Below are 19,635 nucleotides of genomic sequence, written 5' to 3' on the forward strand. Positions count from 1 at the left end.
TAGCTGAGTATAAATTGTCAGGCGATACCTCTTACAAGGACAGAAATTATCTGCTTATGCAGATATTGAGGGAGGCTAACTTCTCCAGTTCCAGCATCCAGTTTGGGTGCTACTTTCTTCCTAGCCCTGAACCCAGCAACCCCTATCCTCCCCTAGATAGTCACAGTTCTCATACTTCGTGGGAGTTAGCATGAAGTTGGTTTCCACAAAAAGTGCCTTCTCCTATAGTGTGGAGATACAGGTATGCATGCATGCATAGACAGATGCACGCATAAATACAGTTAGTTAGGAAACGGTCTGCATTTCTGAAAAGGGCCGTTTTTACTACTGCCAGCCTCCCCACTGCCTTTCTTAAACACGCCTCCCCATCTCCATCTTTAGTGAGCCAGTTTTACAAAATTGCTTTTTTTTTTTTTTTTTTTTTTAATGTGTTAAGCTGTGCTGAATTGACAGGACAAGGTTATGCTAAGTGTAGCAGAACTCTAGCTGAGTTCATTGGTGTTGAGAGGCTGTGTCGCAGTGCTGCTCTTCCTTGTCCTATCCACTGGATCTGCCTGAAATTTAAGGTATGAGGTTCAAGCGTAACCTGGCTCCATGTTGCCCTGTGCTTGGCCTCGCTGCAGGTATTTCCAGTCAAGCCAGTCGTGAAGTTTTTATAAACGAGGAACTGGACAAAGTTCACAAAGTGAAGGCTTATGTTCACAGGTGTTCAATGGCTAGGGAAATGAATATACGAAATCTAAGTTTTTTGCATTCATGCTACCTAAAGAGAAAGTTACATCTTGCTTTAGAGTAGCTGCTTCATACTGTAGTCCTGTCTGGCCAGTTCTGGCCTTAAGATGAAAAGATTTCTTTTAATGACTTTGGAATTTGTATCAATGACCTAAAGGAAGAGATGAGATGTGCTCTTATCAGGTGTCTTGTGGAAGACACCAAACTGGGGGGGGAGCAGTCAATGTGCTCCAGGGCAGGGTCACTTTATAGGGGCATAGACAGGTTAAAGGATGGGCTAGCAGGAACCTCATGAAATTAAACAAGGACAAATGCGAAGTCCTGCACCTGGAAAGGAAGAACCCCTTGTACAGAGGGACCTGGACCCCTGGTACACACTTGACAATGACTGGCTGGGGAGCAGCTCTGTGGCAAAGGCCCTGGGGTTGGGGTAGAGAGCAGCCTAAACCAAAATTAATGGTGTGCCTTAGCAGCTAGGAAGACTAGGGTGCTGGGTTAACGAAAGTTAGCCAGTGCATCAAGGGAAGTGATCATTCCCCTTTTTTTGGCACCTGTTAAGACCACATCTGGAATATTGTGGCCTGATTTGTGCCCCTGCCCCATGCAAGAAATGTTAATAGTCTGGAGTCCAGACTGGGCTCAGTGGAGAGCCCCCAAGATGGCCAAGGCTGGGAACATTCAGCTGAAGAGGAAAGGTTTTGGGAATGGGGCTTGGTCAGCCTGGAGAAGAAAAGGCTTTAGGAGACCTTACTAGCAGCCTTCCAGTACCTAAAAGGCAACCACAGAGAAGACAGAGCTTGGCTCTTTACAGAAGTGCATGGAGGAAGGATGAGAGATAACCAGCATAAATTGAAAGAGGGGAGGTTCTGACTGGATATTAAAAAAAAAAAAAACTAGAAATAGTTGGGTATTGGAGTAGAGGTTGTGGGATCTCTTTCTTTAGCGACTATCAGGACTTAAATTGACAAAGCCCTGCACACCTAGAATTTGTTGTTCACCCTGTTTTGAGCAGGAAGTTGGACTAAAGACCTCCTGAAGTCCCTTCCAACCTGAATTATTCTGTGATTTGTCTCCCAGTGCCAATTGTCTGCTGTCTGATTTTCCCATGAGAAGGTTTGTCAAAGTTCTCTTTTATCTGTTTTTTCATTCTTGACATCTAATCTAACAGTCCCTTGAAGAGCCCCTCACAACAGCTGGGGAATCTTAGACGCCATGTCAGTGGGCATCCCTAAAGCATCCGTTTGCTTCATTCTGCTGGAGTAGTTGGCACAGAGTCACAGAATCACTGAGGCTGGGTGGCACCGTTGGAGGCTTCTCATCCAACCCCATACTCACACAGGGGCACCTAGAGTAGATTGCCCAAGGCCATGTCCAGTCAAGGTTTTGAATATCTCCAGGGATGGAGACTCCATGACCTCTGTGGGCAACCTGCTCTCATGTTCGCCCACCCTCACAGAAAAAAGCTTTTTCCTATGTTTATCTGGCATTTCTTGCATTTCAGTTTGTGTCTATTGCCTTTCATCCTGTCATCAGGCTGACAAGAGTCTGGCTCCATCTTCTTTACTTCCCCCCCTCCCATCAGGGATTTATGCACATGCATGAGATCCCCCTGAGCCTGCCCTTTTCCAGGCTGAACAATCCTAGCTCGCTCTTCTGTCAGCTGCTCCAAGCCCTTCTAAGATGATCCCAAGCCCTCTAAGATGATTATCTTAGAGCCGTCTCTGTGCCTCTCAGTTTTAAGGATGACATTATAAATGTATCAGTACTTTGTGTGTTTGTCTGGAGTTACAGCTGATGCTGTAGAGCAAGTTGGGTGCTTAAATTGGAAGTTAGAGCCCTGCATAACCAGCTGAAGTGGGACTTAGTTTTTCCTGGGAACCAGAATCTGCTTTAGCCCTTTCAGTCTTCTGCCAATTTTAGGGCTTGTTAGTGGGGGAAAATCTTCTGAAATGATTCAGCTTGTATAACCTTCCTCTTCTGTACATGCTTTTCTCCAAAGGCAATTTTACTAACTTGTCTCTGAAAGTCATGGCATTGACTTCCATAAGCTTAATTTAAAAAAACAAAGCTTTTTGCACTCTGGAAACAGTTACTTGCAGATTTCAGAGAAATACGCATAAAATAGGCTTTAAATATATTTTTTTTTATTTCTTGTGTTTTTCCTTTATATTAAATTTTTTTTCAGTCAAAAGACAGCATTGCAATCTAACAACCAAAATCATGTTACATACACACAGCCACACTACATATATTCCTGGCAGTCATATCCTTCAGCCTCTTGACACATGGCACGTGTTTAATCGATGTCCTATGAGAAGTAGGCATCCTTTCTCCACTAACCTTCCTTACGTTGCTTTAACACGTAGCACACAGAAAGGATGTATTTTGTTAAGTTTCGACCTAGGTTTCAGTTCTACAGCATTGGTGATGTAGAAAATGTGAGGCTTTTTTGTCTTCTCAAAATCTTGTTTTCAAAGTTGTCCCACTATTGTAAGGCATACAATAGAGTCTAATCACCCTTGGGCAGAACACAGCTGATGGAGAATTACTATGTGTTAATCCGCTTGATCGTTTGTGCGCCTGGTTCCTCTACGATGTACATACTCTAAACAGGTCAGCTGCATACGCTCTCAGTATTTGCTCTTCTTCAGCGCAATAGTGGGGTGAGGGTAGGGGACAGAGCTGGTAAAAATAGAAAATAATGTTCTCAAATGCGTTTTAAGGAAGGTTTAAGGCAACCCTTTCAGCCCAAATAGCACTTTCTCTTTAGACAAGCCTTTGAAAGAAAAAAAAAAACAAAATAGATATTGAACACAGTCTGTTTTGGCGAAGTGCTGGTGGTAGTTATGTCACTAATACTCTTGTCTTCATGCACAAACTGGTGAGGAATCAGGTTTTAGGCTGAGCTTTTCAAAGCTGTTTAAGAGATTTAGCAACCAAAGTGTTCGGCTTTTTAGGGAATTAATTCTATTGAGTTCTCCAAAAATCCCAGCAACTACTTTTAAAACGACATAAAAATGCAGAAGTGTTGAAGATTTAATTCCCACTCATCTCTTGCATAGGACTTTTAACTATAGTTCACTGATTTATTCAAGTTCTGCAGTCATTATAAAAAAAGACAACAAGCCGTGAGAAAGGGTGAAAGGCACATATACAGTCAATATGGCATGGAGATGTATACTGCATATAGATGAGTTTTACAAGCAGACTACCTAGTTGTAGGGTTGATATATACAAATAAAATATTGCAACATTAAATTGCTACAGTACGGTTATATTTATGGTAAAATAGAAAAGACTATTACTATTTATGGGTACACCTTAAGCTGTTCCTTCATCCCGAGAGTTCCAGAAGCAACTGTGATGAGACAGAGCTGAAGATAAAACCTTCAATGAGACTGGGCATAGTTGTTAGCAGCTTCTCAGGCAACTGGAAGCAAGGTGAATGTAGAAGAGCAGAGAAACTTTGGTCTCCCCTATGTTGTGCAACCCATTTTTAAGTTACACCCTAGAATTTACTGTATTTGTTCCCCCCTCCGCTGCAAGGAATAAAAATCTTCCACTCCTCTGCATAGATGATGAAATGTTAACACAACTGAAGCTAGCGAGAGTTTTGTTGCTCGCTGTTAACAGAGCCAAAACTTCACTTCAGTGTATTTTCATGTTACAAGATTGCATGATCATGGCTAGCACAAGGTGTGCAGCAGATTCCCGCTAACAGAACACTTTGCTAGCTGGGGATACAGGGTTGGAAAAGCAACATCTGCTGATGTAGTCTAGTAGGTATTAGCTCTGAGTAAGTGAGTTTAGATGGGTGTACACTCTGTATGTAATCTCCTTGTTAAAAAAAAATGCAGAAATACACATTAAGAGACATATTTGATATTAAATGGAGCTGCTCATCTTTTTCATCCTCATCTTCTTAAGGAAAGAAGGTTAATTAATGAAAGAAAGCCTAGTTGCTCATACACTGATTAACTGCATGAAACATAAGGCCTCATGTAAAAGCTGGCCCAGTTTTTCTGATTGTCAAGAGCCATGTCAGCATGTGGGGGAGAAGGAGCAAGCAGATGATGAGTGCTCCCTCCCTGGCCTCCTGGCCAGAAGACAGCCTCTCCTATGGTTTTGATGATTTGTAAGCCTCTCACCAAAAAAGAGACTTGCCAAACATGTAGGGCCTCTCCTACCATTTTATCCAACTTCTGTGACCCTATTCCCATTAAGAGATGCTCTGTTCGTGTCAATGCGATAAGGACTGCGCCCTTGAGGACACTGGGAAATTATTCCTAACTTTGACATTGCACTGAACAGAGCAGAGAGAAATGGACGTAGATGGAAAGCTTTCCCTTGTCCACATTGATTGATCTTCACATTCATAGGAAGACAAGACTCAATGCAATTTAATTTCCATTATATGCAGTGAACTGGCATTGCTATTTATCCTACCTGGGAGCAATTTCAAAAAAATGTCGAATCAAATTATAAAATCTCAACGGAGCACTTTTACTTCATTTCTTTATTCTGACTGGTATAAGTGAATATCTAGTGACTTTTTCTCCCCAGTGAGGCTGAATGGAAGAGAAAAAAATATTGCTAAGATGTAAATGCAAAGCTTATCTATTCATTAGAAATATGCCTAGAGAAACAGTGAAGATTTCCATGGAGGTGATCTTTGGGATGAGCTACGTATTTACATTTTCCATTATAAAAAAGAAAGAAAAACTGGATGGAAAGAATTGTTTTCCTTCAGATTGAGCTTTTTACAACAGAGCAGATGCTTTTGGAAAATATATTCATGGGTGCTAGTTTCCGAGTATTAAATGAGCAGGTCCATTCTGGTGGAGCGCCCCTGCCTTCTGCTCCCACCTCCCGTCAGCCCACCCTCATGATCTTTAACTGTAAGTGAAAGCCAAAATTCAGTAAAAGGACTTTTGATGGCTCCTATGCAATGCTGGTGAGGTGTCCTATGTATTAAAGGGCTATGATTGCAGCGGCTGATACCCTGCATTTGCACAGTGTGCGAAGCAGAGCCATCCCAAGGAGTTGCCCTAGGAGGTGCATTGCACTAGAACACGTGGGTTTAGATGTGTCCTGGTGCAATCTGGTTTTAATATCAAAAGGTGGCACTTCTCCAGGAGGGCTGCCTCTCCTGTGCGCCTTTTGATGTCAATGGGAGCCTTGCTATCCACTTCAACAGGTCCAATAGCTAGTTTAGAAGCAGTGATGCATAGTGCTGGTATTGTACCAGGTTGCCCTGCCCCATAGTGAAAGAAGGCAACTGAGATGCAAATCTCCTGTGCATTGCTTTGAAGATTCCCTAAACCACAAGACTCTGAGGGGGTGGAAAGTATTGCCCCATGATATGGGTCAGCTCAGGAGGGTTGGGTGCAGTGCCCCAACCGCCGCCCCCAGCCTGGCCCGGGGCCCTGTGCACCGCACAGAGGTGTCTGTCCCCAGGAAGTCCCATGGGGGCTCATCCCCCGGCTGCCTGCTCCCACGCCCACCCTGCTCTGCCCACTCGCTTCACAGAGTCTTCCCCCAAATACTCTCCAGCTTATCAGGGTGGGGCTGGGAAGCTGATGTCCGGGTGAGTGCCAGCTCCCAAATCCCAGTGGGAACAGAAGGCCTCTCAGCAAAGCAGCTCCAGCTTAGAGCCACTGCCAACCATATCTGCAGCACAATCAAGCTGCAGAGGCAAAGCTGACATTTTTCTGAACAAAGGTTTAACCAGATCTCTCCACCAGGGAATGTTTTTTTTTTTTTTTTAATGCTTTCCCTGCATGAAATACAAAAATTCCCTCCAAAGTGGGGAAACCCCCTCCCCCCGCCCCAAATTGGCCTATCTATCTCCCGCATTAGAAATTCTCTCTGTGATTGCTCCAACCGCTTCCCCCAGCCTGGCTGCCCTCTGATCCTAGGGACCTGGTGGGAGCCAGGCCAGCTGTGGCTTACGGAGAAAACACAGCTCTGCTTGGATTTCCTCCCTCCAGCCTCCCAGCCTCTTATGCCTTTTCAGACATATTGCTTAAAATCTGTACCTAGTTATTTACAACAAAACAGGCCTAAGGAGGGACCAGCTACATTCTAGCAGTTGTAATGTGAATTTTCAGGCCATACATAAGCCAGGTGGGGATGCCACTCCTAGATGGTTTCACCACAAGGAAACGGCCATGGCTCGCTTTCACTCTGGGCGGAGATGCTAGTGCCAGTCAAAGCCTATTTCTCTTCCAACAAGCAGCAGCCAGCAGAGCCTGTCACCCAATGCAAGCTGAGAAAGGCTTCCTAACAAAGATATCAGAAATATCCTAACAGAGTGCTTCAGGACCATGCAGATTAGTAACCAAACAAACAGCCTCACAGACACAAACAAACCCTACATCCGAATGGAGGAATTGGGAAATATGCACTTTTAAAGACCCCAGAATATTTGTTTGTCCCTGAGTCCATGCTGTAGTTTCCCTCTACACAATTAAAAAAAAAAAAAACATTAAAAACTCAACCTAGTCATTTAAGCAGGACATCAGCACAAGACCCTCCCTGCCAGCCACTGCTGTGTTTGCTTAAAATTCCCACTGGGAGTATCACACAGCTAATAACAAATTGAAAATACCGAATGCAAAATACTAAAAAACAAAAACCCAACACCTCAGAACAATCCACTGAACATCCACTCTGGGTTTTAAAATATTTACACATGCACATATGTGCACACACAAATAAGTTCTCAGTTTTAAGCACCTTTCATTAGTTTTAAGATACAAGGAGACGCATATAACCTTAGCATAAAGGGTTTTTCTTGATCTTACAACACTAGGGCAAGAGATTTGGTATCAGACCAGTTCTTCTAGTGATCATTATTCTATAGGACAGCAGCATTGCAAATCTTCCGCAAAGCACAGCTCAAACACATCTCTGCAACAGCATAAGAAGTGTTGGTCACACTTTATAATAGGTGCATTAATATTCACTTTGTACAGGATTAATAAGTGATTAATAGATGTTAATACATGAGCACGTTTCCAAACAATAAAGAGGGGGTACCATAGGAGCCTATATACCAGGGTAAGAGCACTCCAACAACCTGTGGGATTCGACAGCTCAGGATTAACCTCCTAATTAAAACATTATTAATAATTTATTAACCCTTTATAAACATATTCTTGATATAAAGTGTGATAATAGTTCTGCTTTGTTTCCTGTGTTGGCTGGGAGTAGTGTGGTGAAGGATGTCTCAGACTGGCATGGAAAGAAGAAAGGAAAACAAAATACTTTGTATTCGCTTTCTAAAAATAGGACATAATAACAGCATTAGCCATTGGAAATGGATGATAGACGCAGGCATCTTGGCGGTCGGCAGCCATCCCAAGCAGAGCCACTGCTCCAGCAGTGCTCAGGGGACTCACCCAGCACCATCGAGCTCTTCAGGAGGTTTGCCAAGAATTTCAAATCCACCTGGTTCAAGAGGGATAAGAAGGAAAGCAGAGGATGGTTTTGAAGAGGGGTTTCTTGCTGGGGTGGTGTTCGCAAGCAGATAAGCAGACATGGGAAGCACAGGTTATGAACGATTTTCACCCAGGAGCTTGACATTCTCAGGAAGCCTTGCTGCCCCCCCCCCCCCCCCCCCAGCTCATTTTCACCTCAGAGCTGCAGGGAGGGGACACAAAGTATTGTTTTGGGAGCTCATGTGAAAGGCGTCATCAAGGAACTTGTGACCCCCTCCCTTCCCTTCCCCCCCCCCCCCCCAGCCTCAGATGCCACAGTTTACAACAGCAACAGGTGAAAGATGGGCTGGAAGGCAGAAAATTGCCAGGGTTGTCCAATTCTTGACGTACATCTGGGCTGTAAGAAAAAAATATTCCTCTAAAGCTGTTGCCTGAGCAGGAAGCAACCTGTTGGCTGCAGAGCTCATTAACCAGAGGTGGTGGGAAAGAGCGATGACCGAGGAACATGGCAGCCAGACATTAGCCCCAACCCTACTTTGCTGCTTGAACCTCTTCTATGAAACACTTGTGTGCTCCAGACTATCCCGGTCCTGGCTTCACAAGCACTTATGTCAATGTTCATAAAAATGCAACATTCCCAGTTTATACCAGGGATGACTTTAGAAAAAAAAAAAAAAAAAGGCATTAAATGTGAAGCCAAGGATGTAAAAGGATGTAAACTTTCCCCTCAAGTTAAGGAATCATCAATGTCTAGTAGAGAATAAGCTGCATATGAAACAGCAGGTCTTTGTCTCCAATTTGGTGTTATTTTCAGCAGCGAGGAAACATGATTTCACTCATCCACTCTCCACTCCAGCTCCTGAAGACAACAAGTGATGATGCCAAATGAGAGGTGGGAGATCATCGAGGGCTTCGCAAGGTTTCTCTCTTTCTCCCTCTGCTGATAAACCATCCTCTGTGAAAATAAGCTCTAGTACCTCTGTATTTACTGGAAAGGATGAAAAAGCAGAGGAACAAACAGCTCATTTCCTGCCTGTGAAGATTTAACTATGCATTTTATTGACAATAGAAAGCAGATTTTGAAATCCGGTTTCTAATAGAAATGGGATCAAGCTATGGAGGGTAGACCTGAACTGGGACTTCTTTGCAGGTATGTGAGCATGTGCCAGATGCAAAATATGAATTGGGGCCTGTGCCTAGTTCTTGGGCTTGCCAGCAGCCATAGCTACCAACACATTCTTTCCATTAGCACAGCAGCCAGCACTGTGTTTTGCTCTCTGTCATGCACTGCTGCTATATAGCAGGGCAGTGCAGGATGCATTTCCACATCACATGAGAACTTTCAGGCCACTTGTATTATGAGGGCTCCAGGTCTCTGCGCAGATCCCTGCAGGACTTTTTAAAAAGAAACTGGCCTGGAAGAATTGAAACTGAAAGGCTCCAAAGCATAGCTTAAAATAGATATTTGAAATTGTTTTCACTCTCTGTGCTTTCAGAAATACTGTGTCATCAGAGCTACAGAAAGACTCTGCAGACAAACAGTATCAACCATTTCCCATGCTAGCCAGGCTTCTCAGTCTCAGATTGCTGGAGGATGATAAGTGATTTACTTTTTCTGTCATTAAAAAAGACTTTCAGCAGTCTGAGGTTGGACTTAACACAGTCACTTAAAAACAGTTCACAAAGCGACACTAAGGGATTTAACAACGTTGAATGGAAGAAACGTCAGTGAAATCACAGTTTTGGAGGGGGGGTTGGATATTTATTGTCTCAGGCGGTAGAAATCCAAACTCAGCAGCATTGTGCAGCTACCTGTAAAGCTGACCATGAGCAGGATGCGATGAACAGATTGGGATCCTTACTCCAGGCATGGGGTGCAAAACTAGTAAAGCACAGGATTAGAGCCAAGGGATTTTAGCAAATTTCTGCCGTTTATTATCTTGGCTGTTGCTGGAGCAGGGTTTTCTTGTCAGTCTTGACAGTGTCCTTTTAAAGGTAGAATGAGTCAAGGACAAGTCCGTTGAGGGAGAGGAGGGATTTGTATTAAAATTCAGCATTACCCCAGGACTGAATTTGGCCCTTCATGTCAAAGGATGCCATTTTTAGTGGGATAGAAAGAGCATTCACTTTATGGTTCCAGTCTGACAACAGTGCCAAACCCTTGAGTTTCCTATAGTCATTCGGAGTTCACTTTATGGCTCCAGTCCAACAACAGTGCCAAATCCTTGGGTTTCCTATTGACATTCTCACCACACACTGGACCTCTTGCCTGAACCCAGTTGCACTGGACAGGCAGCAGGGCTGCCACGGCTGTAGGGCGACCTGGTCTTGTCCTCCCAGAGAAGCAAGAATATGGTCTACAGCTCTTCCCCTGGGACTAGCACTTCTCAGCTGCTCCCATTCCTATATTTTCCATTAGTTTGTCCTCTTTCCTCTGGCCTCTCTTTCACATCCCATCTCCCTCACTTCCTCTCTTGTCTCACATCATTTCACCAGCAGGGTCAACATACTTAATCACCTCAGAGAAGCTGCACAAGTCCTCTTCTCCACTTCCCTCTCAGGGATTAATGCAGGGCAGCCATCCGGCAGCGATAGCAGCAAGAGGGAGAATCTCCTGGGACCATGAAGGTGTCAAGGAACCAGCACTCCCATCCGTGGAGAGGGGCATTGCTGTTCACCACAGAAGGCCTTGCTATGGACAGCAAACCCTGAATGTTGGTGGACCAATGTTCCTCGGCTTAAACGGTGCTTCTTTCAAGTATATGTTTATATACATACATATATGTGTGTGTGTGTGTGTGTGTGTGTGTGTGTGTGTGTGTGTGTGTGAATATATACACACACACACACACACACACACACACACACACACACACACACATATATATATATATATGTACACACACACACACACATATATATGGCTTGGGCAGGTGACTTGCTCCAGGAGCGGGGAGCATTAAAAAGACAAGGCTCACTCAAACAAGTACAACCAGCAGCTCAGTGGGATCACTGCTCATCTGGAGTTGTTGCTGTCCTACTGAAGTCTCTGCACCAGGCATTGGCCTCTCAGATAGAATGGCTTCCCTTCCCCCTTGGGCTCACTCCTCTGTCTTTGCAGCAAGGAATGGCTGGTTGAACCGCTCCTGCAAAGTGCTAGCATGTTCTTGGAGCTGGGTCAGTGTTTTGTTTCCTGAGATTTTTTTTTTTTTTTCTTTTAAGGTTGTCTTTAAAAATACAAAACACCAACACCTGCCTGGATTTCTGCAGGGCACTGGCTTCTGGAGGGCACCCGACCCACGTGGGCAAAGCCTTTCTTGGGATTGCAGCAGCCAATGGAGAGGTGCCGAATGGTTCTTCTGTGTGCTTTCTTGATCAGTAGCAAAACCTTGGCTCTGACGATCCTCTGGGGTATTTTCAGTCACTTGGATGACCCTCCCACAAATATTTCCATCAGCCTTCTGCCTGGGACAAGCTCTTTTGGGAAGGATAGTGGTGGTTTTGTATTATCAAGGTAAAACTGTATTATCAAGGTAAAACTTGTATTATCAAGGTAAAACTGTAAGTAAGAAAGAAATTTGGGAGGGAAAGGGGAAGGGGCGGGTTGCTGCGTTTATTTTTGTCTGAACCACTGACTATTTCTGCCATGAGCAATGCTGGTTTATTCAGACCCTTCTGGGAGGTCCTGGTTGCCTTCCCATTGGCAATGAGCTGCCTAAGAGCCTTGACTAGTTTGGAGCGGGCAGAGCAAGCACAGTGAGACTCCCTGTAGCAACCCAGAAACTCCCAAAGAACAGCCTGGACATGGTACTTTTTTTTTTTTTTTTTTTTTAAAGGCTGAGAGGGGTTAGAGGCGATGTAGCATCATGTGGGCTGGATCTCCTGCAAGGCTGCAGCGACCTGCAGCTGCCACAGCCTGAACTGGCTCATCTTGACACTGGGCCTGAAATGTAGGTTAGAGCAGTGTCCAGCTGCTGCGGCTCACTCCTGGTGAGCAGAGTGCCTCTGCGTGGAGCAGCAGTGTCATCAGCTTGGGGGTGACACCCAAGCCCAGCTACCACACAGAGCCTCTCCCTCAGAAAGGGTCAGGTTTCCTCTTTGCTTCAGAGAGAGACATCAAGAGGGATGGCGAGAGAAGGGGAGGTGGGGAGGGGAAAAAATATTCTTATTTAATGTCACTGATTATATTTTTCCTAAGAATACTAAACCTTGTTTTGTTCCTCTTTTCACTTCAGCTTGGTATCTCTGTTTGTGACATCACAGTCTGTTTATGTGGAGAAGAGCATGATGTCATAAAGAAAGGCACTGATGTCACAGGCTCTTTAGTACACAAAAGACAGGCTTTTCCTTAAACTTGGAATAGCCTTCGTGTTGCGTTTTGGAAACAGGCGATTTCACTGGGAATACCAATTTCCCATTTAAATACTGGCATCACTGTAAGGGTAGATGGAAGAACGCATGCAAGTTGAGGGGCAAAAGGGAGAGAAGGGTGCTCTAAGGGGTAACGTGACCTTGGAAACTGCGTTTCCTTGGGGAATAACTGTTTACCCCCATGTTACTTCATGAAATTTAACTGGGCTTGAGGAACTCCTGATACTTGAAAGCAGACGTGCAGCCTCATGAGGCCACACTGTGCTGGGGGACTTCTTCACGGGTCCAGTTCAGTCTGCATTTTGGGAGAGAAGGGAGGAAGGAGCAGCAGATGAGGGAGGGGAGGGGGGTAATGAGTGAGGGGTCAAGTATATGGGCGTAAGAGGGGGTGGAGTGAAACTGCAGCCTGGCGAGGGTTGGCTGGCGTAACTAGTGTTTCTAGTGGGGAGAGCAGAGACGCTTTCCCTGGTGAGAGGTTTATGTCAGTGGAAGGCTGAAGCCTCCCTTCACTGGAGGAAGTGTTATGAGAGAGGAGGTGAAGCTGAACGGATAATGCCCCAGTGGAGCAGGCTTCCTGACAGAGATTAGTAGTTGCAATGGCGCTGGCATGGTTGGTGGATGAAGCTCCCGCCTTGCTGCTTGATCCTGCGCGAGGGGCGCTCGCGAGCACGGTTCTGCCGCTGCAGGGCCTTCTGGCTGAGCCGGTGCTTCTCTGCCAGCTGCTTGGCCCGCTGCACCCGCCGGGCCTGGCTGACCTTCTCGAGGATGGCTGCCTTCACTGTGAGAGACGTGCTGTGGTGTGGCACATGGCGCTCCAGCTGGGGCTCCGGCACCTCCCTGGGGAGAGATAACAAGAGACAGGCCCATTAGAGGCCACTGTTGCCTGGCCGCAGGCGCTGCACAGTGGCACTGGTCACACCCCCAGCCCCTGGCAAGAAGGGGACCAGTGTCTCCAGGGACTGCTGAACGTAGGCAGTGGGGCCATACTCCCATCCACCCTGTGACACCCGGCTTGGCTGAGGTGCTTACATGTCGCACCATGCCCTGACCTCATGAAGGCCCATGGGAAAACTTGCCAATGCCAAGACCATCCTGTCAGCTTAATTCTTTAAAATGGTGACAATAGCCAAGCTGACATACCTTTAGCAAACAGCACTTGTCTGTTGAGCATACATGCAAGGCCAAACCTAGAAAGATGCTAAGCTACTGCCTTCCTCTCTTCCGTAGTCAGATCACATCCACTTATGAGAGTATCATTTACATCTTTTGCTTGCACACAGTCCCCAGATTCAGAGCACTGTTTCCAAAGCACTTTCAGCCGCTTCAGCTCTCACCCTGTAGCAAGCTCTATGGTGGTGGGGGGAAGGCACCCAGCACAGCATGGCTCTATGGAGACCTGCAGTAAATCCAGTCGCTAAAAAGAAATGGGACTATCCCCATAGACCTGTGGTGGCTGTGCTGCCACCAACTTCCTTGAGATCAGCGGAGGGAAGCCAAGCAGAGTTCACAGGTTTCTCATTTCCATCCTGCTTATAATGGATTTTGTTTGCTTGCCTGTTTCTAACTCCCTTTAGGTCCCTTTCTTTGCCTTCCGGCACTGAGGTTCCTCTTATGCTCTTGAGATCAAATTGTGGCCCTTGAGAAGACTTAGCAAATGGAAAATCAGAGTGGAGACAGCACTAGCCAGTGTCCCTTAGCTTGAAGCAGATTTGCTCCCACATTCTGTCCTGAGTGGGGCTGAGTAAGTAACCAAGCTGCAATATGGTGGAGGTGCTTTGTCCATCCTGATGAAGGGCTCATACGGGGAGGTGGCTGGAGGGCTGGGGACCAGTGGGCTAGCAGGGTGCTGGAGCATGTCAGGGTGGTACAAGGGATTCAGTTGCAGAGGTAAGGCTGAGCGATGCACGCAGAGCGGGGAGGTGGGCACTGTCAGAGCTTTCCTGGGTGGCATGGGGCATTAGTAGCTGAGGGCACCAACCAGGAGAGGAGCCCCCTCTGGGCTGCAAAGAGTTTGTGGTCTTGGGGAAGGAGGATGGAGGGTCTCCATCCCTCCAAGCTCCTGAGGAAGGGAGTGGGAGTGGGCAAGTCTCACTTGGTAGGTAAAGGCAAGAGAACAACATTCAGTTACCCAGGGACTGTGAGACTGACCTTTCCAAGAGTGGGACTCCCCTGTAGCTGCCCAGCAAAGTGCAGGGAGGGAGAAGTGGGGAGGGCAGCAATGCCTGCAGCACCCCTGTAACCGGGGAGTGCGGAAGGTGCCCAGCATGCCCAAGGGTCATCTTGCTGCTGTTGAGTATTTAGTTTTCTTTCCTTGTGCCCTGCCCATGTGAAGCCCTGTGCTTAAACCCCACCTGGCAGGCTGGCAAACCCACATCTTCCTCAGGGCCCACCAGTGGGATGCGATGGCCAGCACCTTCAGCTGATGGGTGCTTGCCAGGAGTTACTATTTTAGGCAGGAAACGAGGCTGGTCTCTCAGTGCCATGGCAGGGGGGCTGTGGGCCCTGCTACTCCAGGTTCTCTCAGTGCAACTTGGCAAGAAGCACAGAGAGAGGATTTCAGCAGGCCTGGCCCATATGCAAGGTCTTCTTGACATAGTCCCGAAAGACCAGGTACACACTGAGGTTGTTTCAGTGACATATTTTGAAACTTGCGGCATGCCAGCTTTTGTGCAGAGGTGCACGGGGGCCAGCCTCCCAGTGTGGGTGCCTGGACCTGCTAGGAGAGGAGGCCTGAGCCCAGGTTTGACGGCAGCTCTGGTCTGTCCCACAGGCTGCAGGGCAGCGGGGTCTAACACTCCTGGGCAGGAGAGGGACAGCAGTGATTTGGGAGGCCACGGTGACAGGCAGGCGTTGACGGCTTGAGTGCCTTGGTCCCTCACATCCCTGCCCTCAGCTGTTCTGTGAGGGCTACCAGCAGCCCCAGCCTGGCTGGTTAGCAAAGCCCAGCCGAGGACACCCCACCTTGTGCCATCCCTGCGAGCTCCTGGAGGATGCCAGTGCCACTCTCACCCTTCACTCACCCTTCACTGATCTCCTCGGGACTCTCCCTGTCCACCACGAGGCTGTTGCTGGTGACATAGACGGACATGCTAGGGTGCTCAATAAGGAGATCCTCCATGGGGTTGCTCTCCATGCTGTCGAGGCCGGGGCCTTCTGCAGTAAAACAGGGGGGAGGGGTGACAAACCAACTCTCGTCCATCAAGCAGGGGTCGGGCTGGGAGGGCACGGGCCTGCCGACACAGTCACGGAGTGAGTGGGACGAAGAAGTGGTAGGCGGGGGGGACCCCGGGCACCCCCGGGGCGTGCATACGGGAGCTCTCTCACCTACCCTCTGCTCTTCACCAGAGGTTGAGGCATAACTACCTAATGAGAGACAAGAGCCGCCGCCCGGCAGGTGGGACAGCCGAGAGCGGCACAAGAGTTGGAAGCCATGCAAAGAAGGGCAGGGAGGAGCATGGAGCAAAGACACACACACATACGATATACAGTGGGGAGGGAGAGGGGGAGGGGGGAGAAAAAGGGGGCATTATTAGTACAAAAGACACCCCAACAGCATCAATACTATTATATATGTATATAGTATAACATACAGGAACTCTCACTGAAGGATAAACCACCACGCAAAATAAAACCACCACCGCAGCACAGCAAGGCCACAGCAAGGGTCAGTTGAGCTTGGGCTGGTGGAGGACCTCCAAGGACCATGGCAGCATCTGCACAGGGAAGCTGGAGGTGCCCATGCTCCAGTAGCGCCTTTCTTCCCTGGTCACCAGCAGCGACGGTGCAAACGGCACCCACGGCTGGAGGGGTGGCTGCTCCAAGCTCCCCCAAAGTGCTGCCGCCATCCCAGGCAAGAGGCCAAACGTAGCACTTGCTCACACAGACAGTGCCCCTTTGGCTGGCATGGGAGGTCAGCTGGCCTCCAAGATTGGCTGGGACCCTTCGCACTGAAGGTTGCTAGACCAGTTTCTCACCAGACATTGGCTCCAGTGATGCTATGGGGCTGAGGGGGACTCGAATGGGCAGAAATAGCAGAAATCCCCTGTTTTGCTGAAACAGCAAGCAAGAGAAGCATGCAAATATTTCTGGTTAAGTGGTTTCACCAAAAATTGAAATCACCAGGGAAATCACCAGGGCTTACTGAAGCAATTTTTTTTTTTCTTCATGAAATGAAGGAAGGCATTCAGCTAGAAAGAAACATTGCTTTTTTCTGTAAACTTATTTGATTTGAACCCTGCCTTTCAAAAGAACAATAGCTGAATTACTAAGTGAATCTTTGCTTGAAAATACAAATACTTAATTCCTGCAATTGTTCACACCCATCACTGAGACCAAAAAAAAGTTCATGCTTTTTTTCCTGGAAGAAATCTTTTTCTCAGTGAATAAATCATTCACCAGAAGTTTTCACCATGCCTTTGACTTCAGTCTGTAGGAGGCAGATTTTCAACTGGTGAGCTGTTCATACTAACTGCATGCATCACTTTGAAGCTCCAGCCTTTATTTTCCTTTCCCTCCTCGCCTCTGCTTGGCAAGTTAGTTGGACTGGTGCTTTTCTGGGACTCCCGTGTCAGGAGTTGCTGGCTGTGCTATGGGAAGGGAGCCTGCTCTTAGTGTTGAATGCATTAGGGAACTGAGATGCGTTCCTGGGTTCAGCAGTGTGTTTCAGGCTTCTCAGCACAGGGCATTAGAGGGACCCATTCTTGTTGGGGTGGATTTGGTGGAGTGTTTCTATGGACAGGTGTGACCCTCCTGGTGGGTAAGGGTGCAAAAGAAATCAGAGATCAATGGTTCTTGCAGTGCCCAAACATGCAGGAGGAAATACGGACGCATGAAGCAAGGGGCAGGCGTTTGTCATGACACGGATGTCACCAGCTCATCCTGCAGACGATGCCCCAGCCTGGGGCTTAGTACAGGCCACAATTAGCCTTGAGAACAGGAGAATATCTTTCTTCAGGTCAGTGGATACTAGGCTATTAATAGTTGTTGACATGCCAGGCTGGAGAGTTATGTGTTAGCTTGGAGACAGACAGATAGGGGTCTGTGTTTGAGTGTTTTCCCCTGTTCCTTAGGTTCCAGCAGTGCTCCCACAACACATGGGTCTGTGGATGTGGGGAGAAGGAGGGCTGGGGACCTAGCTTGGCTGAGCCCCTGCCCCAGCCATGCATGTCTATCTGGCCAGATCCCTCGCAAAGGCACTTTTTAATGTCACAAGGACTGTTTCAGGATTCCCAGATTCTTGGGTGACTTGCAGCAGGGAGCCTTATCTCTAAGCACAGAAAAATGCCTCTTGCTGGCCCCAGGAGTAATGATGCTGGTCCTGCCTGGCCATGCCAAACTGTATTTTCCCAGCCTGAGACTTACACTCTTCTTCCCTTTGTCCTGGACAAACTGGACTAGCTTCACCTCATTGTGGCCCACCTCTTCCAAGGGGTTCCTGGGTACTGAGTGGAGCCAGTCGGGCAGCGATGGAGCAAGAGGGGTCATTTGAAATGCTCCCAAGAGATCTGGTTGATTCAGGTGCGCTTTGCAACATGTGGGTCAAAGATCTGGCTGATGTTGAACTTATCTGGAGGCTTGCTAGGCTGCTTCAAGGCTGGGAATGAGCCCGTCTGGGCCATGCTTGCCTGCCATTGTGGCTTGAAGGATGGGAGCTGGAGCCAACAGGCTTAGCTTTTGAAGTGCTTTGCATAACTCCAGGCTCAGAAAGAGGACTGAAATAAATGGATCACTCATTGGCGGGGGAATGCTAAAGGAAAATGCAGTAGTGGTGCCGGTGGGGATTAGTAGTGGGGATGCCAGGCCCCATGCAGCCACACTGCTGAAAGCTGGCTCTGCACCAAGGGCCAGGCTAGCTGATTAAAAAAAAAGCCACTGAGAAAAATTGAAGTTTTTAGTACCAAAGTCAGCCCAAGATCCCCACAGAGCCGGCTACATGTCTCTGACCCAGCGGATTCAGGGTCTGGCCAAGCATTTCTGTGTTTGGAAAAACTTATGGCTCCTTTTAGCATGCTTTGGACATGCTGCAGATGTTGCCAGCAGCAGGATCAGAGGCTAGCTGGCCTTGACACTTAGCAGCTGCATGCACGTTGCTTCAGGGACATCCTTGCAACCATGTCTCTCTCATGGCACTGCTTTGACCGCCCTCCACCTGAGAGGGACAGTCACCAGAGCCCAGAGGACAGGGAATCCTCCACAGCCACCTGCTGCTCAAGCCACCCTTCTGCCTTTATCTGGGCTCCATCGTGTTTCAGGTAGACATGGGGGCTTCCCTGTCCCTGCCCTGCATCCCAGGCTTGTCTGTGCTCTATTGCCCTGTCCAGCACAGTGCATGGGGAAAAAATTTAGTGAGCCACTCACGTCCTGAGGCTGATGTGCTCTGCTCAGCACGTGTGGGACAGGCAGTGAGAATCTGCTCAGAAGGCTGGCAGAGAACAGCACAGCTTCCTCCCTGCAACAGGGAGGACTAAACCCTCCTCCTAAACCTGTTAGCAGTCTCCTGGGTTGGGGCACTGCAACTAATGAGAGTCTGTAAAAAACAATGTTGGATGCTGAGAAGCAGAAATCCATGGGCTGGGGCTGCAGTGCACACCGTCTTGTTTGCGTAAGTTCACTGCTTAATTTGCAAGCAAAAGGTCATAAAATTATCATTACATATGGTTGAGTCATCAACCTTACAATAGGCAAAGGCACAAACTCTCTTAATGGCGATTAAGAAGCCCTTTCCACACAAGGAATTTGACCTCTCTGTCTAGTGTCAAATGGAGCTTTGGATGGCCTCTGATGTTCCCGAGAACAGGTAGCCCCAGAGGGCAAGGTTTTCTCTAGATAGGGCTACATTGCTCCAAACAAACTTTGTCTGAGAGCTCTTGGCAAGGGCACTGGGAATGATTTGTGAAGATGAAGCCTATCAAAAGAGCTTTCAGAATCTAGATTTGCTCTCCTGGATGGCCCCACATAACCCAAATTTGGAGCAGAGCTTGCTGGATTGCTATAGATCAGGGTGGCCCTGGAGCGGCACAGCCTCAGCCACGACAGCCAGGAGGCCATAGCTGACACAACGCATTGCAGCTACACAAACGTGGGTCCTGCA

The 19,635-nt window shown here is 47.6% G+C and overlaps 1 protein-coding gene across 8 annotated transcripts in view; it reads right to left on the reverse strand.

Moving 5' to 3' along the window:
* Positions 1 to 3,368: 3,368 nt before the first annotated feature.
* Positions 3,369 to 19,635, reverse strand: part of TP53INP2 (tumor protein p53 inducible nuclear protein 2) — a 34,705-nt gene continuing 18,438 nt past the window's right edge. For 3 of the 8 annotated variants that reach the window (XM_068912182.1, XM_068912185.1, XM_068912184.1), the window contains 2 exons: positions 15,566 to 15,908; positions 3,369 to 13,382 (listed from right to left, as the gene is read on the reverse strand). In XM_068912182.1, the coding sequence (XP_068768283.1) occupies positions 13,130 to 13,382; positions 15,566 to 15,908 (596 nt within the window). In that variant the 3' untranslated portion in view covers positions 3,369 to 13,129. The remainder of the gene's footprint in view (positions 13,383 to 15,565; positions 15,909 to 19,635) is intronic. The other 5 variants (XM_068912187.1, XM_068912188.1, XR_011135263.1 and 2 more) reach the window with 4 other exon arrangements.

The sequence above is a fragment of the Struthio camelus genome, chromosome 18 (assembly GCF_040807025.1).
Source record: "Struthio camelus isolate bStrCam1 chromosome 18, bStrCam1.hap1, whole genome shotgun sequence".
Classification (NCBI taxonomy): domain Eukaryota; kingdom Metazoa; phylum Chordata; class Aves; order Struthioniformes; family Struthionidae; genus Struthio; species Struthio camelus.